At 34.0% G+C, this 27396-nt stretch overlaps 1 protein-coding gene across 5 annotated transcripts in view; it reads left to right on the top strand.

Moving 5' to 3' along the window:
• The window catches only part of CASK (calcium/calmodulin dependent serine protein kinase), a 412162-nt gene that overhangs the window by 346755 nt on the left and 38011 nt on the right, over positions 1-27396 (top strand). For 2 of the 5 annotated variants that reach the window (XM_011380758.2, XM_023523707.1), the window contains exons 16-20: positions 11604-11689; positions 12972-13040; positions 15676-15744; positions 17154-17189; positions 18911-19107. In XM_011380758.2, coding sequence (XP_011379060.1) covers positions 11604-11689; positions 12972-13040; positions 15676-15744; positions 17154-17189; positions 18911-19107 — 457 coding nt within the window. The remainder of the gene's footprint in view (positions 1-11603; positions 11690-12971; positions 13041-15675; positions 15745-17153; positions 17190-18910; positions 19108-27396) is intronic. The other 3 variants (XM_011380759.2, XM_023523710.1, XM_023523708.1) reach the window with 2 other exon arrangements.

Raw genomic sequence — 27396 nt, 5'->3', positions numbered from 1 at the left:
TCCTAGGTATTTTATTCTTTTTGTTGCGATTGCAAAAGAAATTATTTTTTCCACTTCTTTTCTGACTCTTCATTAATAGAGTATAGGAAAACTGGATTTTTGAACATTGATTTTGTATCCAGAGACTTTTCTGTATTTGCTTATTGTTTCTAGTAGTTTTCTTGTGGAGTCTTTAGGGTTTTCTATATAGAGAATCATGGCATCCGCAAATAGTGACTGTTTGACTTATGCGTTTCCTATTTGGATGCCTTTTATATCTTTCTCTTCCCGATTGCACTTGCTAGGACCTCCAATGTTCTGTTGAATAATAGTGGCAATAGTGCACAGCCTTGCCTTGTTCCTGATCTTAGAGGGAAGGTTTTTAGTTTTTCACCATTAAGTATAATGTTGGCTGAGGGTTTGTCATAGATGGCCTTTATTATGTTAACATACTTTCCTTCTATACCAATTTTGTTAGGTGTTTTGATCATAAATGGATGCTGTATCTTGTCCAAGGCTTTTTCTGCATCTATTGATATGATCATATGATTCTTATATTTTAATTTGTTTATGTGTTGTATCACATTAATCGATTTGTGTATGTTGAATCATCCCTGTTCCTCTGGGATGAAGCCCACTTGATCGTGGTATATAATCTTTTTAATCTGTTGCTGTATTTGGTTCACTAGTATCTTATTTAGGATTTTTGCATCTGTGTTCATAAAAGAGATTGCTCTGTAGTTTTCTTTTTTGTGTGTTATCTTCACCAGGTTTTGGTATCAGAGTAATATTGGCCTCATAAAATGAGTTGTGAAGTATTGCTTCCTCTTTGATTTTTTGGAAGAATTTGAGGAGAATAGGTATTAAATCTCCTTTGAATGTTTGGTAGAATTTACTGGTAAAGCCATCTGGTCCTGGACATTTACTTTTTGGAAGGTTTTTGATGATTGTTTCAATTTCCATACTGCTGATCGGTCTATTTAGATTTTCCAGTTCTTGATTCAGCATAGGAAGGTTGTATTTTTCTAAGTAGTGGTCCGTTTCTTCTAGGTTTTTAAACTTGGTGTTATATACTTTTTCATAGTATTCTTGTGCAATTGTTTGTATTTCTGTGATATCTGTTATAATTTCCCTCTTTCATCCCTGATTTTGTTTATTTGTGTCCTCTCTCTCTTTTCTTTAGTGATTCTAGCCAGGGGTTTGTCAATTTTATTAACCTTCTCAAAGAACCAGCTCCTTGTTGTATTTATTTTTTCTATTTTTTTTTTCAATTTCATTTATTTTTGCTCTAATTTTGACGATTTCTTTCCTTCTGCTAACTTTAGGACTCATTTGTTCTACCTTTTCTAGTTTTTTAAGATGAAGTGTTAGGTTGTTTTGGAGGGCTCATTCTTGTTTTTAAAGATAGGCCTGTAATGCTATGAACTTTCTTCTTATGACCGCTTTTGCCGTGTCCCAAAAGTTTTGATATGTTGTAATATCATTATCATTCATTTCTATGTATCTCTTGATCTTTTTATTTCCTCTGACTCAGTCATTCTTCAGTAGCATGTTGTTTAATCTCCATGTATTTGTGATTCTTCCTGATTTCTTTTTGCAGTTGATCTCTAGTTTCAAAGCATTATGATCAGAGAATATGGTTGATATGATTTCAATCCTCTTATATTTGTTGAAGCTATCTCTGTGTCCCACTATGTGGTCGATTCTTGAGAATGTTCCATGTGCATTCGAGAAGAATGTATAAACAGCTGTTTTGGGATGGAAGGCTCTGTAAATGTCGATTATGTCCAGTTGGTCTAATGTGTCATTTAAGGATGTTATTTCCTTATTTATTTTCTGTTTGAATGGTCTATCCATATCTGACAGTGGAGTATTTAGGTCCCCTACTACGATAGTGTTTTGGTCTGATTCTCCTTCTAGTTCTGTTAGTAATTGCTTTACATATTTCGGGGCTCCCTGGTTGGGAGCATATATATTAATAAGTGTTATGTCTTCTTGGTGCTTGATTCCCTTTATCATTATGAAGTGTCACTCAGTATCTTTCTTTACCTTTTTTATTTTGAAGTCTATTTCGTCCGATATTAGTACCGCTACTTTCACTTTTCTCTGAATGCCATTTGCTTGAAATATCTTTTTCCACCCTTTCACTTTGAGTCTATATTTGTCTTTGGAGCTGATATGTGTCTCCTGGAGGCAGCATATGGTTGAGTTTTGTTTTTTGATCCGTTCTGCAACTCTGTACCTTTTTATTGGTGAGTTCAATCCATTTACATTTAGGGTGATTATTGAAATATGAGGTCTTCTTATAGCCATTTTATCTTTCACTTTCTGGTAGCTCGATGTTTCCATTGTTTCCTTGTCCTTATGTTTTTGTTTTGTTTTTGGTTTTTTTTTTTTTTGGTTGACTTTTGTGGGTTTTGCCTCTGTTTCTTCTTGTTTTATGATATATAGTTATATACTTCAGTTCTGAATCTTTGGTGTGTGGTTACCATTACAAATATGTAAAGGATTGTTATATATATACAGTCGTCCATTTTCTTCTGTGTGTGCCTTTTCTCCATTCTCCTTTGTGAATTTGGATCTTTGGATCGCCCCCTTTTCAGTCATTGTTATCTCAATTTGTCCATATGTATGTTAAACATTCATTACTATCTTTTTATAACAATTCTCTTCTTATTATTTAAGCTTATAATGCCCTGTTCTTAATAAGAGTTGTACTCCTCTGCTTCTATTTGCCTGATAGTAACTTTACTCATAATTGTTTGTTTGTTTGTTTGTTTTTTGTCATTTTGTTTTAGGTAAACTTACCCCTTTCAGTATTTCCTGTAGTGCAAGCCTCATACTGGAGAATTCCCTCAATTTTTGTGTGTCTGGAAAGGTCTTAATTTCTCCTTCTTATCTAAAGGAGAGCTTAGCTGGATACATTATTCTAGGCTGGTAGTTCCTTTCACTTAATAGTTTAAATATTTGATTCCATTCCTTTCTGGCTTATAAGGTTTGCACTGAGAAGTCCAAGGATAATCTAATGAGTTTACCTTTATAAGTTACCATTTTTTTCTCCCTGGCTGCCTTGAGAATTCTGTCTTTGTCGCTGATTTTTGATAACTTTAATACAATGTGTCTTGGTGAAGGCCTTTTTGGGTTGAGATAATTGGCTGTTCTGTTGACTTCTTGAATTCCAAGCTCCAGCTCATTCCTTAGATTTGGGAAATTCTCATTAACTATTTGTCTGAAAATGCTTTCTAATCCCTGCTCCTTTTCCTCGCCTTCGAGAATGCCCATTATTCTTATGTTTCCTCTCCAGATAGTGTCAGCTAGTTCTTGTATTTCTCTTTCATTATTTTGCATTCTTTGGTTTCTCTCTTCCTTCTTCTGATTTATTTCTAGATTTCTGTCTTCTATATCACTTTTCCTTTCCTCCATTTGGTCATCTCTATTTCCCAAGCTTGCTATTTCATTTTTCAACTCTCGCAGTGTGTTTTTTATCTCCAGAAGATCTATTATGCTCTTTTTTAGGGTTTCAATCTCCTTGCTAAAGAACTCATTCTGCTCATCTAGTTGTTTTTTCAATTCCTGAAATTGTTGATATGAGTCGTTTTGGAACTCATTGAGTTTTTTCAGAAGTACTATCCTGAATTCTCTGTCATTTCAGTTGCATATTTCTATGTCTGTAAGCTTATTTTCTGAGATTTTTCTCTTTCTTTCTGAGATGCCTTGTCACCTTGTTTGTTCATGGTGTTTAATGGACTATTTCTCCGCCTGGGTATTAATGGAAATGTATTCTGCTGTGGTAGCTCTTATGCACAGATCCCACGCTCAGACATGCTAGTGTGCAGTTTGGGTGTTTTTTGTTGAGTTTTAGATGTTCAGCTTATTGTTGTTTCAAGTGGAGAGATTTGGAGACGTCTCTCACTCCACCATGTTTCTAAAGTGTTTTTCCCCATTTTTGAATTGGATTGTTTGTTTTTCTGGTGTTGAAATGTATGAACTCTATAAATTTTAGATATTAACTCCTTATCAGATGTATCATTGGCAAATTTTTTCCATTCAGTAGGTTGTCTTTTTGTTTTATTGATGGTTACCTTTGCTGTATAAAAACTTTTAATTTGATATACTTCCATTTGTTTATTTTTTCTATTGCTTCCCTTGCTCAAGAAGATAAATCAGGAAAAAATTACTAATAGCAATAACAGAGAGTTTTGCTGCCTATGTTTTCTTCCAGAAGTTTTACGATTTGGGATCTTACATTTAAGTCTTTAATCTATTTTGAATTTATTCTTGTATATGGTGTAAGAAGGTGGTCTAGGTTTTTTTTGTTTTTTTTTGTTTGTTTTTTGCATGTATCAGTACAGTTATCCCAAAACTATTTGTTGAAGAGACTGTCTTTACCCCATTGTATATTCTTGCCTCATTTATCATAGATTAAATGCCGACATAGGCATGGGTTTATTTCTGGGCTCTCTATTCTGTTCCCTTTATCTATGTGTCTGTTTTTATGCCAGTACCATGCTGTTTTAATGACTATAGCCTTGTAGTATATTTTGATATCAAGTAGTATGATACCTCCAACTTTGTTCTTTCTCAAGATTGCTGTGGCTATTAGGGGTCTTTTCTGGTTCCATATACATTTCAGGATTATTTGTTCTAGTTCTGTGAAAAATGCCATTGGTGTTTTGATAGGGATTGCATTGAATCTATAGATTGCTTTAGGTAATATGGACATTTTAATGATGTTCATTATTCCTATCCATGAACACAGTATATGCTTCTATTTATTTGTATCTTCTTCAATTTCTTTACCCAATGATTTATAATTTTCCTTGCTTAATTTGTTTCCTAGGTATTTTATTATTTTAGATGCAATCATAAATGGGATTGTTTTCTTAATTTCTCTTTCTGATAGTTCATTATTGGTGTCTAAAAATGCAACCAACTTCTAAATATTGATTTGTATCCTGCTACTGTACTGAATTCATTGATCCGTTCTAAGAATGTTTTGATGGACTCTTTAGGGTTAACTATATATAGTATCATGTCTTCTGCCAATAATGACAGTTTTACTTTTTCCTTTCCAATTTGGATACCTTTTATTTCTTTCTCTTCTCTGATTGCTATAGCTAGGAATTCCAGAACTATGTTGAATAAAAGTGGTGAAAGTGGACATCCTTGTCTTGTTCCTGATCTTAAGGAAAATGCTTTTAGCCTTTCCCCATTGAGTCTGATGTTAGCTGTGAATTTGTCATATATGGCCTTTTTTATATTGAGGTATGTTCCCACTAGTCCCACTTTGCTAAAACTTTTTATCATAAATGGATGCCAGATTTTGTCAAACACTTTTTCTGCATCTATTGATATGGTCATGTGATTTTTATCTTTCAATTAATATGGTGTATCACATTAATTGATTTGTGAATATTAAACCAACCTTGCATTCTAAGAATAAAACCAACTTGATCATGGTGTATGATCTTTTTAATGTATTGCTGAATTCAGTTTGCTAATATTTTGTTGAGGGTTTTTTTGCATCTATATTCATCAAGGGTATATTGGCCTATAGCTTTCTTATTTCATAATGTCTTTGTCTGGTTTAGGAATCAGGGTGATGGTGGCCTCGTATTAAGAGTTTGGGAGCCTTCCCTCCTCTTGAATTTTTTGGAATAGTTTTGGAGGAATAGGTATTAATTCTTCTTTGAATGTTTGGTAAAATTCACCTGCAAAGCCATCCAGTCCAGGACTTTTGTTTGTTGGGAGTTTTTTAATTACTGATTCAATTTCATTAGTAGTAATCAGGCAGTTCAGGTTTTCTGTTTCTTCTTGACTCAGTCTTGGATAATTTAGGAATGTATCCTTTATAGTCTTAGCTGCTGAGCATTTTAAGTATGATTGGGTTTTGAATTTTATCAAGTGCTGTTACTGCATCTGCTGAGATAATTATTTGGGTTTTTTTCCTTTTTATCTACTAATGTGGTGAATGACTTTTCTCATTTTTATTTTTTAATTAGAGTTGACATTCTATGTTATTTTATATTAGTTTCAGGTGCAAATGACTTTTAAAGATTTCCTAATGATAAAACCCCCTCGCATTTCTCAGATAAACCCAGCTTGGTTATTACGTATTATCTTTTATATATACTGTTCGATTCTATGTATTTTGTATTTGCAATTATGATTGAGACTGACCTGTAGTTAAGTTTCCTTTCTTGTGTTTCTCTGTCTGGTTTTAGTGTCAAAGTTACATTGGCTTCATAGAATGACTTAGACTTTTCATGAATTCTTTGAAAGACTTTGTATAATATTAGAATGATTTATACCTTGAAAGTTTGGTAGAACTTGCCTATAAAACTATCAGGGCCTAGTGTTTTGTTTTTGCATATTTTTTTTAATAAAGATTTTTCTTATGACAACCGCTTCAATTTTTTTAACATTCATAAAGCTATTTGGGCTTTCTCTATCTTGAGTGAGTTTTGAGAAATTACATTTTCCTTAAAAATCTTAAATTTGAAAAATTTATCATAGTAAGATTCTTTATAGGGTTCTCTTTTTATTCTCTGCCATCTCTATAATTATGTCCCCACGTTCATTCCTTATAATGCTTATTTGTGCCTTGTCATTTTTCTCTTAATCAACTTTGCCAGTAATTTGTTCAAAATCCCACTTTGGATTCTGTTAATTGTATTTATTTTCTATTTCATTGTTTTATGACCTAATTTTTATTATCTCCTTCCTTCTTTCTTGATTTTATCTCTTTTAATTAGTCACTTAGTTCATTTATTCCAGTCTTTCTTCACTTCTAATTTATGCATTTAAGACTGAACTCTACCTCCAAGTACTGTTTTATCTGTATCTCACCAGTTTTGATGTGAAATGTTTTTATTGTAATTCAGTTCTAAGTATTTTTAAATCTCTATTAAGATATCTTTCATTGACCTATAAGTTACTTAGAGTATTTTTGACATTCCACATTTAAGAGGATTTTCTGTATATATTTTTATATAATTCAATTTTAACTTAATTGCATTGTAGTCAGAGAATGTGGTCTGTATGACACCATTCCTTTGAGGTTTTTGAGACTTGCTTTATGGCATAGCACTTTGATCATTTTTATAAATGGCCCGTGTGTACTTAAGAAGAATGTTTATTCTTTAATTGTATTTAGAGTTCTCTATATGATGATTGGCTTGGAGTTGTTAATTTTTTTGTTCAAATCTTCTATATCTCAACTAATTTTTTGTCTGTTTGACCTATCAGTGATTGTTGAAATATCTCGTTATCATAGTAGAATTTTTCAATTTCTACCTACAGATCTCTCTATCTTGGCTTTATGTATTTGAAGCTGTTTTATTAGGTACATAGAAGTGCCTGCTAAGCGTTTCTATCCTGAATAAAACTTTCTACCTGAAACCTACTTTATCTAATATTATTTTAGTTACTCCAGCTTTACTTTAGTTTTTGGTAGCATGTCTTCTTTCACCCTTTTATATCCAACTGCTCCGTGCTTGTATGCTTTAGTCTGTCTCTTCCAAACATTTCCAAAGCTGAGTTTTTCATTTTTTTTAATACACTCTGATGTTCACTCTCTTTTAATGGGCAAAGTCTGTCCATTAATATTTACTGTGAAGATTTCTATAATCTTGCTTGTTTGTTTATATTTATTTCATATTTTAATTGATCTCCTTGTTTACTTTTTGTTTCATTTTTTCCCCCCTGGTAGTTTAAATTTTCAGCACTCTATTCCTATTTTTTAGGTGGTTACCTTGCAGTTTTATCATGTGTATTTAACTTTACATATACTGAAGTGAAACAGTGTTTTAATTCCACTCCCAAAGAATACAGACGTTGAAACGCTAAATTTGGTCACACTCCTGACTTATATATTATTCTGTCCCAGTTCTTTCCTGTTTTAAATCTACAAATTTCAAATTACTATTAAAATATATGACCATTTTTATTTAGATTTACATAAATGTTTATGACTTCATTTGTTCACCATTCCTTCTCACATCTCAGACCATCCTTTGGGGAACATTTTCCTTTTTCCAAAAGTACATCCTCACAAGTTCCTTTAGTGCTAGTCTCTTGTTGATAAACACTCTCAGGTGGTGTTTATCTGTAAATATTTTATTTCGGCCTCAAAATTGAACATTGCATTTGGCGAGAGTGCAATTTCAGGTTGATGGTAACCATTCTGTTGTCTTTTGGCATCTGTTGTTTGATACTGAGAAGTCTAATGTCATTACAATTGTCCTCACTTTATAGGTGATCTCTCCTTTCTCTCTGTATGTTTTAGAGCTTTGTCTTTAATGTTCTGTTGTTTCACTACCTTCCAGCATGGATTTCTTTTTACATATCCTATTTGGAATACATTATACTTCTTAGATCTGTGTAATCCTGTTTTCATCAGTTCAAGAAAATTTGCAACCATTATTTCTTCAAATATTATCTCTTCTCCAGTCTCTCTATTCTTTCCTTCTGAACTCCAGGTAGACGTATGTTAGACATTACCTCCGAATCTCTTAATACCTTTTTCTGTTTTCTCTATTTCACATTTCATGTTCTTCTTATTTTGTTATTTCTCTGACATACTGTGTAGATAATTTATTTGGTTATATATTCCAGTTGACTGAAACTCTCTTCAGCATATGTGAACTCCTGTTCAACTCATTTATTCATTATCTTGTATCAACAGTTAAATTTTTCTTTTCTAGAAGTACTAGACATTTGTTCTTATTTTTATTTTAAGGTCTATCGGTTCATACCTGATAATCTCTTGTTGAATGCTCATCCTTGCAATTGGATCCTTTATTTATTTTCTAATATATATAGCTATTTTATATTCTGTATCTGATCATTCCAATATCTATCCTCCTTAAGGATATAAATCTGTTGCTCCTATTTCTGATAACTCGCATAGTAGTTTGCTTTATTGTATGTTTGGTAATCTTTGATTTTGAATTCATTGCTTGCTCTAATCAGTGGAAGTCCTGTGGGCCTAAACTGGTTATGCTTTCCTCCAGAGATTGTTTGTTTATTGTTCTACCAATTGCCATGGAATGCCACTGATCTGAGTCTTGGCTCCCTACGGAATCCTATGCTCAGCATCTCTAACTTTCTGTTAGCCCAACACTCAGAATCCAGCAAGCAGGCATTGCTACTATGGCATTTACCTTTACTGCTATTTCATTTCACCCTTAGTTTGCCACCACTCTGGATCCAGCTCACGGGGTTATTTTGTATGAAGGGGAGGAAGTAGGAAGTATTCTTTGGGATTTGCACTCCTTTTGTGAGACCAATAACACTTCAAGAGATGTGTCCTACAGAAAAAGTTGAGAACCATATAATTTCACTCATGTGGATATAAAACTGAAAGCAACAAACAAACAAGACAAACAGAGACTCATGGACACAGACAACAGTTTAGTGGTTACTAGAGGGAAAGCGGGGAGAGGAGGAGTAGAAAAGGGTAAAAGAGATCAAATACATTGTGACAGAAAGAGATTTGACTTTGAGTGGTGAATACAGTGCAATATACAGATGATGTGTTATTGAATTATACTCTTAAAACCTGTATAATTTTATTAACCAATGTCGCCCCCCCCCATAAATTTAGTTTTTTTTAAAAGAGGTATGTTCTAGGCAAGATATAGTTGTGAGATATTCTTTTTTTTTTAGTTACAATCTCAATGTAATTATTGAGATTTTTAAATTTTTATTTTATTAGTTTCAAGTATACAGTACATTGGTTAGAAATTTATGTAGTTTATAAAACAACCCCTCTAATTGCTCTTTCTCTCCTCTGGCTCTCTACCTAACCATTACATTAATGCTAACTGCATTCCCTATGCTATGCTCCCCATCCCTATGACATCTATCAGCTACTAATTTGTACCTCTTTAACCTTCACCCCATTCTTCCAGACCCCACCCCGCCCCCCGGCCATCACCAGATTGTTCTCTATATTTGTGAATCTGTTTTTGATTAGTTTGTTCTTTTTGCTCCTTAGATTCCACATATAAGTGAAATTATATTATATTTATCTTTGACTTATTTCACTCAGCATAATAACCTCTAGGTCCATCCATGTTGTTGCAAATGGTAGGATTTCATTATTTTTAATGGCTAATATTCCATTGTATATATGAACCATAGCTTCTTTATCCAGTCATCTGTTGATGGGCATTTAGGTTGCTTACATATCTTGGCTATTGTAAATTGTGCTGCCATGAACATAGGGATGCATAGATCTTTACGAATTATTGTTTCAGTTTTCTTTGGATAAATACCCAGAAGTGCAATTGCTGGGCCAAAAGGTATATCCATTTTTAAGTTTTTGAGAAACCTTCAGACCATTTTCCATAGTGGCTGTACCAATTTGCAATCCCACCAACAGTATATAAGAGTTTCCTTTTCTCCACATTCTCACCAACACCTATTGTTCTTTGATTTATTGATGATAGCCATTCTGACAGGTGTGAGGTGATATCTCATTGTGGTTTTAATTTGCATTTCTCTGATAATTAATGACCTTGAGCGTCTTTTCATATGTCTATTGGCCATCTATATTTCTGTGAGAAATTCTTTGAGTGACCAGTCAGCCATATTAGAAGCAAAAGTCTACAAACTAGGTTTTTATTATGTTAATTTTTAAACATGAGTAGCGAGAACAATGCAGTGAGTTCAAGTAGAGAAGACCGCAGACAGTAAATAGTGCAGTGATCGGCTGTGTACCCATAATCCAACTAGAATTATTGTTAATTCATAGCTACACTGGTTTAATCTGTACTTACCTGACTGCCCACCCCCCTGGATTATTTTGAAACAAATTCCAGGTGTCTTATTTTATTTCTACACATTTTAAAATGTGCCTTTAAAAGATACTTGTGAGCCTTTTGTAACATCAGGTCAATACGTAAAGATGTACACAATTTATAAATAAGGAGGCAAAATTTTATATAACGTTCTATTTAAACATTGGTTCTCAGTCACTTTTTCCAGTTAAAGTTTTACAAGGTAATGAAATGCCTACCAAATTATTATAAAAAGATTGCAGTATGTCAGATATAAGTTAGTGTTACACAGGTATTATATCACAATTCTTTGAAAATCAACAACCTTTGTATCATATTTGGTAGATAAGTGATAATAGTAACAAGAAATACTTAAATGGTACTTACTATGTGCCAAAAACCTTTTCTGAACCCTTTACATGTATTAAACGCATTTAATCCTCATAACGATCCTATGAGATTGGTACTATTTTTATCTCTATTTTACAGAGGACATGGAGGGTTTCAGTAACTTACCCAAGATCTTAAAGCTAGTAAGTGGTGAAGCTGGGATTTAAAGCCAGACAGCCTGGATCTAGAAGCTGTATTTTTAAACATTATATGCACAGCCTCAGAAAAATAGGCAGATTTCCATAGCCATCTTTCAAAAATATGTCTTCCATAAGTAGGTGTATCTGTTTTGGTGAGTTTACTACTTGAGCCAAACTTATACCTGTTTCTGAAATATTTGCCTTCAATATTTAGCTTAATTTTTAAAAACAACTTACATAGCTACCTTTAGATTTTATTATTATAGAAGTATATATCATTTTGTGTTTATAATTTTGTGTAATTTCTTAGGTACACTTCATGTCGGTGATGAAATTCGAGAAATCAATGGCATCAGTGTGGCTAACCAAACAGTGGAGCAGCTGCAAAAAATGCTTGTGAGTAAATGAGAGTTTCTTTTTCTTTGTCTAAATTTGACTTTCAGTTTGTTAGCTTTTTTTATTGCACATATGAGGGGTGTTCTTTTGTAACCATAGTATCTCCAGTACCATCATTTGTGTGGACTTGAACTTATACAACATTCATAAAAACTGACAACTAGGAAAATGTTTACATACAGCTGAGTTTGGAAACATTTTGCCCACCTTTAGCAGTATTGGGCTTTAACACTCTCCTCTCATCCTTTATCTGCTGTTTCTTATTGAGCAGATGTTTATAGAAAACCTCTGCAGTTGTGCATACCTGTGAACTAGTTTCTCACTGCCTTAACTCTGCTGACATCAACAATGTCAGAAACCTCTCCTGTTTAGCTCACTCATAGCAGATGTATTGGATTTCTCTACAGCAGAGAGAGAAGGAAAGTCATAGTAGACCAAGCCATTTCTGTCCATACATATCCCAAAGCTGTGTTCTAATTAGACTTTGGATTAAAACAAAAAAAAAAGCAGAATGACAGGCCCTGGCAAGCAGAGGGAAATGTTTTGGACCTCTGGTCCCGAACCTTTCTTCCTACTACAACCTGTAGCAGCTTCCCATGTTACGAATATCTGTGAAGTGTGAAATAAGTACACAGACTCACTATAGTAAAAAAAACAAAGTCAAAATGATGACATAAAAAGCAAATTTTATGGAGTATACCATCACAATGTAGCCTGCTAAATATAATTTTTATGTAATTACTTGTTCATTGTCCAGATCAATTTGTATTCACTTTTGAAGAACATGTCGCTTAGAGTTTTTTGTATTCATATCTCTAAAAAGGTATGTTAAACCAGAGGTCCCAACTCCTGGGCTGCAGACCGTTACCGGTCCATGGCCTGTTAGGAGATGGGCCGCGCAGCAGGAGGTGAGTAGCGGGCAGGCAAGCGAAGCTTCATCTGTATTTGCAGTCACTCCCCAGCACTAGCATCACCGCCTCAGCTCCACCCGAGATCATCAGGCATTAGATTCTCACAGGAGCACCGGTCCCTGGTGCCAAAAAGGTTGGGAACCTCTGTTTAAACCACTGCACTAGGCAATCAGCCTTGACTTTGTCGGGCTTCTCCCAGGAACAACTTGACTGTTACTGCGAGCAGTCCTTGATTTATAACTCGGTTTCATTTTAGGTCCAGATGCTGTCAATCGGCTTCCATTAATTGCCCTCATATGTTTTGAGTGGTTTCTCATGTGTTTTTATGTGCAACATTTGTTTGTTAAGAGAGCTCTCTTTTCTTCCTTCAGCGGGAAATGCGGGGGAGTATCACCTTCAAGATCGTGCCAAGTTACCGCACTCAATCATCATCCTGTGAGGTAATAGCTCTAACGAAACACCCCATCTCCTCTGGGTTCTTAAACTAACTGTCTGCTGATGGCTGAATGTTTTGGCTTTCTGAGAAATTGTTTCTGCCTGTGCTGTTGATCACTGCACACCAATTTTACAACAAAGATAACGGAACAGAGTAGGTCCCATCCACCTACTCAGCCCTACTTTCATGGGGCTCTCCTTTCTCCAGGCTGGAATCACAGCAAAATATAGAGAAGCTACAAGTAATGACATAAGACTTCATAAAAAAAAATAGTAGAGTCTCTGAGGAAAAAATTAAAGATAATAATTACAATAACATTTCCAGGAAGTACATTCACTTTCCCTTGTTAAGAAATTTCATAGATAGTTCTTCTTTCCAAGAATCTGAGAAGCGATCTTTTTCTATCAAGATAGAGTCGTTCACACAATTGTAACAGGTCTCTATTTTGATGTTAAGTCTGTAAGGAATTGATAACTGACATTAGGGAAATATAGGTTTTTGCAACCTTTTGCAAAATTGTTTAATTCAAAATGTTATGTGGTTCGTAAACAATTAGTTTTCTAGAGTAATACAACCCCAAAGTTTCTTTCTTACAATAAGCTTATCCTATAAAAACTGTAGCTTTTCCAACTTATACTATTTGGTTTTATGTTGGTTATTAAATGATATTCAAAAATTCATTCCTTTTATATTTTGAAATACAAACTGGTATAAATGGTATCCTCCTTCCTTGTTGCATATTCAGCTGTAGCATTATTTTTTGAAGCCTGTTCTTTCATGTACATGAAATACGCCAATGCGAAGTACACATTTCCTACAGGTAGTTTTTAAAACTGACAGGTAACTTATTGGAACTCATCTAGAAAATTGAAATTGTACTTAGGAGAAGTTGAGGGAGAAATTATAATGCTTCTTCTAGTCTAAAGTAATGCTGTCAGTTTCACAAGAAAAATTGGAGGCTTCATGTTTTTTTCTAAACCTGTTGAAGATATGTATAAGAATTAGTAGTTTTGTCAAGTATATTTTTAGTGAGCCATGTCAATTGGGGTTTCTGTTTATATTAGGTCTTGAGCTCCTCTTGCTGGATTTTTATGGAACTTCAAGTAATACTATATTTCAAAAGAAAATGTACAACTGTTTCTGCTCCAGGATCGTAGTTTTGAAATTTGTTACCTAGAACGTAAACCTTTCTAGGAAGGAAAGAGTATCACACACACATTTTATGCAAAGCATTTTAATATTCTAAAATCATAGATGGTCCTCATATCGTTTCTTATCATTGAAGAAAGTTAGTAAACATGATTGATTTTTTTTCTTTTTGGCTAACTAACAAGAAGATATTGTTAGTTATTAATAGAACTTAAGGTTCTCTTGTGTTTTTAAGTAGTTGAACTAGTTTGGGGTGGGACCAGTATTACACAAGTAAATTCTGTGCTCGAGTAAAAAGAGCCCCTCTCTTACCTTCTTTACCTCTGAATAGAAGGGAAAAAAATACTCCCCACCCAGCCCCACCCGACCTGTTTGACCCTCCTGTGCTCTGGCAGAAGAATTCAAGCCTGTGGCTGGATTTTTCCCAGCTAGGGCAATACTTCCCAAAGGAAGTCTCTCTGACCACGTGTATCAGCATCCCCTTGGTCCTTGGTAAAAGAGGGAACCCCTGCATCTAACCTTGACCCTACTGACTGGAGTCTTTGGTTGTGGCACATAGACATCAATCCGCTCACTAACGTTTGATAATGCTCATCTGTGGAATCCCATTTTTTAAAGGGCTAATGAGTTTCAGAAGTTTTCTTTAAATCTTGTAGAAAAAAAAACATGTCTTTTGAGCAGACATGCACATTTCAAGTTTCAAAGAATTTAAAATTTAAAGCACTTACTTTCTTCCTCTCCTTGGTCTTATCATTAAAGTTGATTTGGACAATAAGGGAATGGAGCCTGGAAAGGACTTTGCATATGTCAAGTAGTGTAGAGAATGCAATTGAGGAGCATGGATCTAGGGCTGTGGCTCTTGGGATCTTTGCTGGAAGTGTAATATTTTTAGAGGTTCAAGATTATATTTTAATCAATCTGCTAAAATGATCTAAATAATAATGGTTTCTTCTCTGGTATATAGCTATCTTTTACCTTTATTAGTAATATTTGTCCTAGAAAGATTCCAAAGTGATTCCAACATGAGAAGTTTTTTAGGTTCATTTCACTTCAAATTGGGTTATTCAGTAATTTTGACAATGAGATAGCTAAAAATTACTAAATACTTTTCAAACCCAATTTTTAATAAAAATTAGGCAGTTGGGATCTTCAATACAGTAATTTTATAGTAATATTTGCCCTTGTATAGTACTTGTTAGTTAGGATTTTAATATCAAGTCACTCTTCTGGGTCTCATTTAAAGAAAGCAAAGGTTAGAGAATATTGGAGACAGGAAAGAAATGATTAATGAATGACACAGTCATCACTTACAATATGTGAATCTTTAAACTGCAAAGTATTTTTTCTAAATTGCAAGTGAGTCAGTATGGCACCTTTGCAGCTAAAACCTCAAAGGAAATGGTTGTCAGACTGTGGTTGTAACTGTTGATGTGAATATCTCTGTTTCTGTGCTGGTGTTCTGTGTTAATGAACCTTGTGTCTTATTTCAGAGAGATTCCCCCTCCACTTCCAGACAGTCCCCAGCTAATGGTCATAGCAGCACTAACAATTCTGTTTCGGTAAGAACAATAGCTTCACACGGCAAAGTGTGACAATTTTGTTGGTGCCACCTGCCATGAGTGTTCTAGTTACATGTCTTCAGTGGAAATATTGTCTTCTGCCAATATACTACAGCTACAATGCAGTTTACTCCTGGAAAATCTTTTTCAACATTTTCTTCTCAATAAAATCCCTTCTGTTAGTTAAATTTGAAGAAATGTATTTCAAAACTGCTTTGGTCATTCTCAAAATATTCCTGCGTCACCCCAGTAGTATTTATGACTTTGCTCAAACTTATGCAAAGGATGTAAATGGAGATTTGTTGAAATTTCTAAATCATTTTTTTTTTTATTTGAGAAAGATAAAGAAATATACAGATTTTGCAGAGTAGGCATTTGGTCTTCTCGGGCTTTGTAGTTGTCTGTTCTAAGTGATATCAGCAACACGTTTTAGTTTCCGCTATCTAAGTTTACGAATTGGTGTGCCCTCTGTTATTGTGGTACGTGCACATATTTTTGTGAATTATAAGCCTTGCCTGGATATGAAAAGCAAAAGGAACTGGCTTCAAACTGCACTTAAGCCATGCTGTTATCACATCTTTAACACAAAGTACTTTATATTTTGATTTGAACTTGCAATTTTACCTTTTTTCAGAACTATCCATTTTGAAATATTTTTAAAAACCTGTTTTTAACTTATTTAAACAAATGGAAGCACTAATAGGTGCAAATATGCAATATTTGGGGGTAACAAAATCTAAGTTGCTGATATTGCTGTTAAAATTATTGAGAGTTCTAATAATGCAGCAGTATCATTTTTTTTCCTATTAATTTGCCTTTTAAAAATGTATCAACTTTTTTTATCAGGTAAAATTTTAAATAATTTAGAGATCATCTCAAATGGAATAATATCAGTAAATGAAATTATGGAAGAAAATTTCCTATGACTTTTATTTTCAACTTCAAAATAGGCTACCGAAGGAACTAATTTATAACAGTTAACATTTAATACTTTTAAGATGGTGAAAATCTATGTAGCCATTGAATTTTTCAAAATCTAAATGGTTGCAGTGGCTAAGTTGAAAAGGGCAACAACTCTTTTTAGTTCGGGTTTTTTGTTTTTTTTTTAATAGGCTGTTTCACTCGCAGTGGCTTTTGTGTTGAAGATGCTGAGTTATTTCTTAAGAACACATTTTCTCTCTGCTTAAACTTACCTGCTTTCTTCAGCTTGCTGCTAAATGGCCTGGGTTTGATTTTTTTTTTTTTTTTTTTGATAACAACATTTCCGAGAAATGGAATAATGTATATTATCTCTTTACAATTTAAATCTAGCTCACTTTTTTAACCATATTGTAACAGAACACACAAATTACCTTGTACTTTTGAAAAGTAAATGAAAATTTTTCTCCTGGGTTGGCTTTATTCTACAGGACTTGCCATCAACTACCCAACCAAAAGGACGACAGGTGAATAGATATTCTCTATAGAAACTTCTCTAACTGAGCTGCTAATAGCCAGTCCTTTATTAACCCTTTCCATCCCATAATGTTTGCATTTTGGACCATAACATTTGAGCATTGAGAGCTTGTACCATTTCATTTTAACACATTAAACATGACTAATTCTCTATAAAGATTTTTCCCTCACATCTTGGTAGCTGTGATGGTTATTGTAATTTCAACCTGATAATTTTGTGTCGATGGTTAAGAATTCAGCCTTTTAGGGCTCTTATGGGCCTTCCTCTGGGGAGGAAAAAATTTTTAAGGTGACAGAATTCTTATAATTCTATGAACAACTAAACTGAACATGCTGATGAACATTTTTAAGCAATAATTTTCTGAAATTTGAAGGCCTTTTCTTAATTTGTATTTGCATGTGTATTTCTAAAAGCCATTTATAATGAAAAATAAGAACATAAATATCCTCGTTTTATACCCTCGTATGCCTCTGTTAGTTCAAACATGGAAAGCTAAGTGCTGGCTAATACTGGCAAGTAACTTACAATTTGCCAGTTCCTCCAAAGTATGGATTTTAGGTACAAATGCAGAGACTTGTAATAGGCTGGATTTCTGAAAAGAAATTTAAACAGAATAATTACACAATAGTTACAAAGCCTTCAGGTTGGTTTTACAGTGACTTAAACATTAATATTCAAATTTAATTTCAAGAGATAGATTTTTATGGGATTTTTTTCTTGAAATGTGATATTAAATAATCAGATTTAGAGTTAAGATTTGCATAACTTAGCACGTGATAGAATTCACCCACAGTTTAGTCTTAAGACTGCATAAGTGATAGTGTTAGATATGTAGCACCTTATTTTAAGACATTTAGAAATCCAGTAATTCATAAAATGCTGCCATAGGATAACCCTTTGTGTGCTAGTCTGTTTCCTTTGATAAGATTTACTAATTACATTTGCATCTCATAAAACTCAGCGCCTTGAACTATGCATATCTTGAAGCTCTGTGCTAATTTCAAGTGTTACGTTGGCAAAGCTAGGATTCAAATTATTTTTTTTCTCTAAAAAGTGTAAAATACAAATATAAAGCCTAAATCCTTTCTTAAAAATAAAACTATTTTTAAATGCTTTTAAAAATAAAACTTTTTAAATGCTTTTGAACATTGTTTGAATTACATTTAAGTTTGTCAGCAGCGTATAGACACACTGTCAGTTGTCATGTAGGCATTTTACAGCAAGATGCTAATACAGTGTTCTTACTAATTTTGTACCATGTGCTGGTACATGGTACCAGCACATGGTACAAAATTAGGTTAAAACCTACCCTGAATACTTGTATATATTTAAAGGCTGCCACATGATCATGACAACTTATCTATAATATCAACTAAATATATGCAGATTTTAAAATGGTAAGCATACATCCCCGTAATTATAGGCCCATTATAGTAAAAGCGGAAATTAAGTCTTTATTTTTAGTAAACAAGTATTTTAAGCATTCCCTTCAAATAAAAACAGCAAAGATTTAAACCTGTACACATCAAATGTAGTACATTATTTCTAGTGGTAGTGGTTTTTTGTGTCGTATTTCCATGCATAATTTTTGCTTTCACCATCTAATGTCCTATTTGTATTGTAAGTGTTGGTGTGTGGTTATTAGCTTAGAGCTAACTGTTTTCTTTCACATCACCATGGCATACTTTCTTACAAACTCCTGTTTTATAGATCTATGTAAGAGCACAATTTGAATATGATCCAGCCAAGGATGACCTCATCCCCTGCAAGGAAGCTGGCATTCGATTCAGAGTTGGTGACATTATCCAGATTATTAGTAAGGATGATCACAATTGGTGGCAGGGTAAACTGGAAAACTCCAAAAATGGAACTGCAGGTCTCATTCCTTCTCCTGAACTTCAGGAATGGTATGTTTTGTTGTTTCGTTTTGTTTTGTTTTGTTTTGTTTTGTTTTATAATAAAAAAGAAATCTTGCCCATCTATTTTTCAACTTTATATTATTGTTTTCTAGCATAAAACCTGTTTGGTATATTCCTTGCTCTACCAGTCTAACAGAATTCAAATTAGTTGTCGAAGAATTCTAAATCCTCAGCATCTAGTGAGCTCCTACTTATGCATTCAGATCTTTGTTTCATGTATCAGGAGAGAAAGGTCGAGAAAGAAGTTGAGTGACGAGCCTCCAGTCTCTGTGACCTTTTGTGGTCCCCTAGCAGAACCCTCAACTCCTATATGCTGTTTCAATCCTTTTAGAATTGGATTTTTTTTAAATGTACTATCTCCTTGCCCCTCCTCAAGCTCTCATCACCTGCATTCCACTCTACCACCAGTGAAAAACTCAAGTACCATGATTCAGTGTCACTCAGGGTATTTCAACATAAAATGTGTTTCACTGTTAGTAGAAAAAGGTAGTCAGAAGCTCTGTTCTTTATGTTGCCAGGTCTTTAAAAATTCAAGTCTGTTAGAAAGCTCGAGCTTTGTTTTTGTTTTTTTTAACACCTACAGCACTTGGTATTCCTAGGTGGTCTCCCATCCAAGTACTAACCAGGCCTGATCCTGCTTGGCTTCCGAGATCAGACAAGATCAAGCATAGCCATATACATAAAAGTTTGAGCTTTGAAAGCGGGTTAAAGTCAGACAGTTTTTAGACACTAGTTGTAACTGAGAGGAGTCACAGATTACTATATATCTTGGTAAAATCTATTTCTACTGTTGTTACAATTTGCTTAGTTGAACTGTTTTTTGAAAAATGTTGATCATTTTACCTTTGTTCATCCTTTAGCAATATATCAGAAATCTAGTGCAAAAGAAATAATTTTATGTCTGAGTTTTGTTTCATGTGACAAAAAATAACCATTAGGCATTGTGCCAGTGCCTCCTAAAATACTTGAACCTAGCTAAAAGGGCATTAAGCCCATAAACATTTGTAACTTCTTTCATTCATTTTTCTTACTCATTAAAAGGATTTCTCAATTTATTGCTTTTGCTTGATTGCCTCTTTCAGCTATCCCACATTTCCCCAAAAATATTCTAAAATTTAGAACATTGGAACTGATAAGGACTTCAGATGCCATCGTTTTACATGAGGAATTGTAGGCCCAGATAGGAAATAGAAGCCTTCCACCTGGCATTGTCTTTCAGTCTGATCTTCAAGAAACAGTTTAAACATTAGCTGGAGGAATCATTTTGATGATGATGATGTTATTATGTTATTACTGATATTTACGTTTTATAAAATGTGTTCTTGAATGTTGCCATATATGATGGATGAGCTTTTACTGAAAATAATTATGTAGATTCCAGACCTCTTCTTCCTAGTCAGATCAAGTGTATAAATCATATTTCACCAATGCCTAGAACTCCCGAGTCCTCTGGAGTAATCTTGAGAAATGGCAGTGGAAAAAGCAAATTTGCTTCCTGTTTCCTGTAATGGTAGACTAGGTTATTTGAATCAATCCTCCTGCTGAATAAAATGAAAAATGCTGCAGAAAATATGTTTTTGAAAATTACCTTAAAAACATTGAGTAGCTGAAAAGGTATTGGAGAACTCAGTGACCATTTTTTATATGAAAGCCATTAATCAGAGCAATAAAAATTACAGCACCAAATTGGCCCATTTAACCAGGAGGACATTTCTAGTACTAAAAACTTCTCTGCCAAAGGATTAAGGTTAAGACCCAAGGCCGGTACAAGTACAGGAGGGAGTCTGTTAGGAGACCCTTCCCACATTGTTAAGATTGCAAAAGGCTATAACCACAGGTTAAGAGCAAGCAGATGAGCATGCCCTTCTTGTCCTTCAAGACCAGGGGACCATAGAGAAGGCTGCCTTGTGACTGAACAAAGCAAAAGACAAGAGTAAAAGGAGGACAGAGTTCCGCTGAAAAAAAATTGCAGCCACTGGTCCACCTTGAATGGCTATGCACCCAGGTACACATAGCCTAGGACAACCAGGGAAACTCCAGCCATGCACTTGATTTGAGGTCACCCTTTTACTAGTAATTCCAAATATCTGTTAGAAACAAAAAGAAAATCTCTGAAGAAGAACGCTTTTATCTTAGGCCTCATCTTAGAGCTCTTCCTAATTCCCCACATAAACTTTTTCAAGGGCAAGGACCAACCAGTCAGTCAAAATAACCAAGCACATGAGGAAACAAGTGAGACCTGACAGAGAGAAGCCCAACTGAAATGACAGCAGAAACAAACTCACATGCTCTTCATATATTAGAATTATGAGACGAGGTTTTTAAACAACTGTGCTTATTAGCAGGTTTTTAAAAATTGATAATAAGACTTGAAAAACATTCGGAGAACAGGGAAATTTTTAATGGCATAGCAGATTTGAAAAAGAACCAAAAGGCACTTCCAAGAAAAGATGCAGCAATAAAAACTCAGTGGCCACAGACCTATTAAAAAGGCTACATTTTTTTTAAATTTCATCAACTGGTAAATGGATAAACAAATGATGTCATATCCATAAAATGGGATGCTATTAAGCAGTTAAAAGGAATGAACTATTGATGCACACAACAATAAGGATGAAATTCAAAGTTGTCATGCTGAGTTTCCAGGCAAAGAAGAGAATGTACTATATGATTCCATTTATATGAAATTCCAGAAAATGCAAAACTAATCTATAGTGACAGTGGTTGCCTAGAGGCCCAAGGAGGGAGGGAGAGATTATAGAGGGGCATAAGGAAATTCCTAGGGTGATATATCTCATCGTGGGATATATCAAAACTGATGAAATTGTACACTTTAATATATTCAGTTTGTTGCAAAAAAAAAAAAACTGAACTCAATAAAGTTGCAAAAACTGTAGCGAGAGAAAGGGATTCTAACTGGGATGGTGAGGAAGAGGCCCACTGGACAGTATGTGCCTTGAGACCTGAGTAGGACTTTGTGGATACAGGAAGGCATTTCTGGCTGAGGGGAAGGAGCAGAATCCCTGTGGGAAAACTGAACTGGTCTCTAGAATGTTGGTGGACATGCAATACTAATGAGAAAAATTTGACATAATACTATCAGCCGGACCCAGAAGCTTTGTTCAAATATGTTGCTACCAACTGACATTTTTCACATCCTGTAGATGAGAAATCAATTTGGGGGGACTCAAATGCTACCATATTTATCCTTGTTAAATTTCATCTTGCTTGAGAAGGCTCATCATTCTAGTCCTTTGATATGTTTGAGTTGCCGAATCAAGGAAGGGTCCCTTGCCTCAGCAATAAAATGTTAAACCTGTCTGAAATTTCCATCCAGGTTGACCTAAATCCTAACACTATTTCCCTCCACTTGCTGAGCTCAAAGAAATGATATTCAATTCCTGAGTGGCTGGTAAAAATCTGTTTTATTTTTTTAACATTATACCACATATGGCCACTCCACAGATTTTTACTGGAAACTTTTTGATTTTATTTTTTTAAGCTTAAAAACATTTATTATTAGATATTCTGTAGATTATCACATAAGCTTCACAAGATCAGGATTTTGTCTCTTTTAACTTGTCAAAAATTTCTCAGTTCTGTTTATGTTTCCAAAGACCCTGTGCCTCACAGAAGCTGTAGTTATGACTAACAGTACATATTGGTTTGTACTAGAATCCCCAAAGCAAAAGGTGCATCAGCCTCCTCTGTGTGCCACTTACATAATATATGGAGAGTGACCTTGATTCTGTTGCCGAGAATTCAGTGTTTCCCAAAAAATGTCATTATCCTAACCAAAAATAAATAGATAGATAGATAGATAGATAGATAGATAGATAGATAGATAGATAGATAGACAGACAGACAGACAGACATACAGACAGATAGATAAAGCCTTGAATGAACAAGAGAGAATAAGAGCTGTGGAAGACAGTCTCTTCAAGAAAACAGAAGAGAATACTTTCCAACTAATTTCATGATGCCTACATTCCCTAATTACAAAATTAAATAAAGGCAATTCAAGAAAACTGCAATGACTTATAATACTGTATACTTCAAACTAATGAAATAAAATTTTTTTAAAAAAAGAAAACTACAGACCAGTATCTCTCATGAACATAGATGTAAAAATTCTCATCAAAATATTAGCAAATTGAATCCAGCAACATATAAAAAAAAAAGATAATACATTTTGACCCAATAGAGTTTATACTGGGAATACATGGCTGGTTCAACATTTGAAAAACACTCAACCCAATCCACCATATTAACAGACTAAGGAAGAAAATCCACCTGGTCATATCAATAGATGCAGAAAAAGCATTTGATAAAATTCAACATTTACTCATGGTTAAAACTCTCACAAACTGAATTGAAGGGAACCTCTTTAATTTGATTGAGAGCATCCACAGCAAACCTACAGCAAACATTATTGGAAAGGAAAAAAATATTGCAGGTGTTATGATTCTGTGTGTAGAAATTCAAAGGAATCTACATAAACAATTTATGAGAGTTTAACATGATGGCTGATATAAAATCAATATACAAAAATAAATTATATTCCTATTTACCAGCAACAAACAAAACAAAAATTTTAACATACCATACATAACACCACCTGCAAAACCATAATACTGTAAAGTCGTCTTGCAAAAAATATAAAACTTAAAATTGATTGAGGCTCTAGATCTAATTACCTATTTGCAGGAAATACAAAAGATAGAGGGACTTACTGAAGACACCACAGGGATGAAATCAGAAAAATCCAGACTCGGAAACTACAGGACAAACAACCAGTTTCTGCAACAAATAAATTGCAAGAAAAGAAGAGAGGGAGGGAGTAGGAACCTATAGATTTAAAGGAAATTTAAGAATATTTATGGAAAAAATGATACAAACTTAGATTTGTTTCAAAATCATCCGTGGTGGGTAGGTTGTGAATAAAACAAAATAAGCCATGAGTTAATAAATGTTGAAACTGAGTTTTAGGTATTTGAGTTTCATTACAGCTATTCTCTACTCCTGTATATGTTTGAATTTTCAGTATTACAAAAAAATTTTAAATACCATTTATATACCTTTTGTTTATAATGAACAACTTAGCAACAAATCTAACAAAGATGTTCAAGACACAGGATAAATTATAAAATTTTGAGACATTAAAGAAGACCTAAATAAATGGAGAGAAATTCTATATTCATAGACTAGAAGACTCAATATTGTAACGGTGTCAGTTCCTCCAGGATTCATAGATTCAGTGCAATCCCAAGCATTTTGAAATTGACAAGCTAATTTTAAAGTTTTCATGGAAATGCACACAAGATGCTCTTTTTAAAGGAATAAGAAGGGAAGCCTTACTCCGCCTGATACCAAGAGTTATTATAAGCTGTAGTAATTAACATAATAAGGTATTGGAACAGAGATGCTCAAATAGACCGAGTGAAGAGAACACCAAAACACTCTCATACATAGTCACTAGTAAGGAAAGGATAGACTTTTCCATAAGTCATGCTGGGACAATCGGGTATTCATTAGGGAAAAAAGAAATAAAATTGACCCCTAACTTCACACCATATATAAAAATCAGTTCCAGTGTATAAAAACCCAAAATGTGGAAGACAAAACTATAAACCCTTGAGAAGGTAATATTGGAGTATATCTTCAGGGACAAAGAAGGATTTCTTTTTTTTTTTAATTTTATTATTAATTTCAAGTATACATTACATTGGTTCGACATTTAAATAGTTTGTAAAACAATCTCCCTAATTGCTTTCTCTCCTGTGCCTCTACACCTAGCCATTATATTAATGTAATGTAATTTAATGTAACACCTATGCCATGCTGCCCAACCCTGGGACCATCTAACACCTACTAATTTGTATTTCTTAAACCCTTCACCCCTTCCTCCCAGCCCCCTAACCTCTCTCCCCTCTGGCCATCACCAGATTGTGCTCTATAGTTGTGAGTCTGTTTTTGATTAGTTTGTTCTTTTTGCTCCTTAGATTCTGCATATAATGAAATCATATGGTATTTATCTTTCTCTGTCTGACTTATTTCACTCAGCATAATAACCTCTAGGTCCATCCATGTTGTTGCAAATAGTAGGATTTCATTTTTTTAATGGATGAAAATATTCCATTGTATATATGAACCATAACTTCTTATCCAATCACCTGTTGATGGGCATTTAGGTTGCTTCCATATCTTGGCTATTGTAAATTGTACTGCCATGAACATAGAGGTGCATAGATCTTTACAAATTATTCTTTACTTTGGATAAATACCCAGAAGTGCAATTGCTGGGTCAAAAGGTATATCCATTTTTAAGTTTTTGAGAAACCTCCAGACTGTTTTCCATAGTGGCCGTACCGATTTGCAATCCTACCAACAGCGTATGAGGGTTCCCTTTTCTCCAAATCCTCGCCAACACCTGTTGTTCTTTGATTTATTGTTGACAGCCATTCTGACAGGTGTAAGGTGATATTTCATTGTGGTTTTAATTTGCATTTCTCTGATGATTAGTGACCTTGAGCATCTTTTCATATGTCTCTTGGCCATCTGTATGTCCTCTTTGAAGAAATATCTGTTCAGGTCTTCTGCCCATTTTTTAATTGGGTTGTTTGGTTTTTTGTTATTGACTTGTATGAGTTGTTTATATATTTTGGATATTAACCTCTTATCAGATATATCATAAATGAATATCTTCTCCTATTCAGTCAGTTGTCTTTTCATTTTGTTGATGGTTTCCTTTGCTGCGCAAAAACTTTTTAGTTTAATGTAGAGTCCCATTTGTTTATTTTTTCTTTTGTTTCCTTGCCTAAGGAGATACATCTGAAAATAAATTACTAGTAGCAATATCAGAGAGATTACTGTCTATGTTTTCTTCTAGAAGTTTTATGGTTTCGGTTCTTACATTTAAGTCTTTAATCCATTTTGAGTTTATTCTTGTATACGGCGTAAAAAGGTGGTCCAGTTTCTTTTTTTCTTTTTTCTTTTTTTTTTTTTTGCATGAATCTGTCCAATTCTCCCAGCATCATTTATTGAAGAGACTGTCTTTACCCCATCGTATATTCTTGCCTCCTTTATCATATACTAATTAAGCATATAGGCATGCATTTATTTCTGAGCTCTCTATTCTGTTCCATTGATCAATGTATCTGTTTTTATGCCAGTACCATACTCTTTGGATTACTGTAGCCTTTTAGTATAGTTTGATATCAGGTAGTGTGATACCTCCAACTTCGTTCTGCTTTCTCAAGGTTGCTATGGCTATTTGGGGTCTTTTCTGATTCCATATAAATTTTAGGATTATTTGTTCTCGTTCTGTGAAAAATACCATTGATATTTTGATAGGCATTGCATTGAATCTATAGATTGCTTTGGGTAGTATGGCCATTTTAATGATATGGATTCTTCCTACTCATGAGCACAGTATATGCTTCCATTTATTTGTATCTTCTTCAGTTTCTTTTTTCAATGACTTATAATTGTCTGAGAACAGGTCTTTTACCTTCTTGGTTAATTTGATTCTCAGGTATTTTATTGTTTTTGATGCCATTATAAATGGGATTGCTTTCTTAATTTCTCTTTCTGAAAGTTCATCATTGATGTATAAAAATGACACTGACTTCTTTACTGAATTCATTGATCAGTTCTAACAGTTTGTTGATGGTATCTTTAGGGTTCTCTATATACAGTATCATGTCATCTGCAAATAACAAGAGTTTTACTTTCTCTTTTCCAATCTGGATACCTTTTCTTTCTTTCTCTTTTCTGATTGCTGTGGCTAAGACTTCCAATACAGTGTTGAAGAGGAGTGGTGAAAGTGAGCATCCTTGTCTTGTTCCTGATATTAAGGAAAATGCTTTAGCCTTTCCTCATTGAGTAAGATGTTAGCTGTAGGTTTGTCATATATGGCCTTTATTATGTTGAAGTATGTTCCCTCTATTCCCACTTTGCTGAGAGTTTTTATCACAAATGGATGCAGGATTTTGTTGAATGTTTAGCATCTATTGATATGATCATATGGTTTTTTACCTTTCGATTTGTTAATGTAGTGTATCACATTAATTGATTTACAGATATTGTACCAACTTTGCATCCCAGGGATGAATTCAACTTGATCGTGGTGTATAATCTTTTTAATGTATTGCTGAATTCAGTTTGCTAATATTTTGTTGAGGATTTTTACATCAGTGTTCATAAGAGATATCGGCCTATAATTTTCTTTTTTTGTAATGTCTTTGTCTGGTTTGGAAATCAAGGTAATGGTGGCCT

This window comes from Pteropus vampyrus, unplaced genomic scaffold, assembly GCF_000151845.1.
Source record: "Pteropus vampyrus isolate Shadow unplaced genomic scaffold, Pvam_2.0 Scaffold404, whole genome shotgun sequence".
NCBI lineage: Eukaryota > Metazoa > Chordata > Mammalia > Chiroptera > Pteropodidae > Pteropus > Pteropus vampyrus.
The sequence above is the reverse complement of the archived record's forward strand: the minus strand, read 5'-3'. Positions and strand labels throughout refer to the sequence as shown.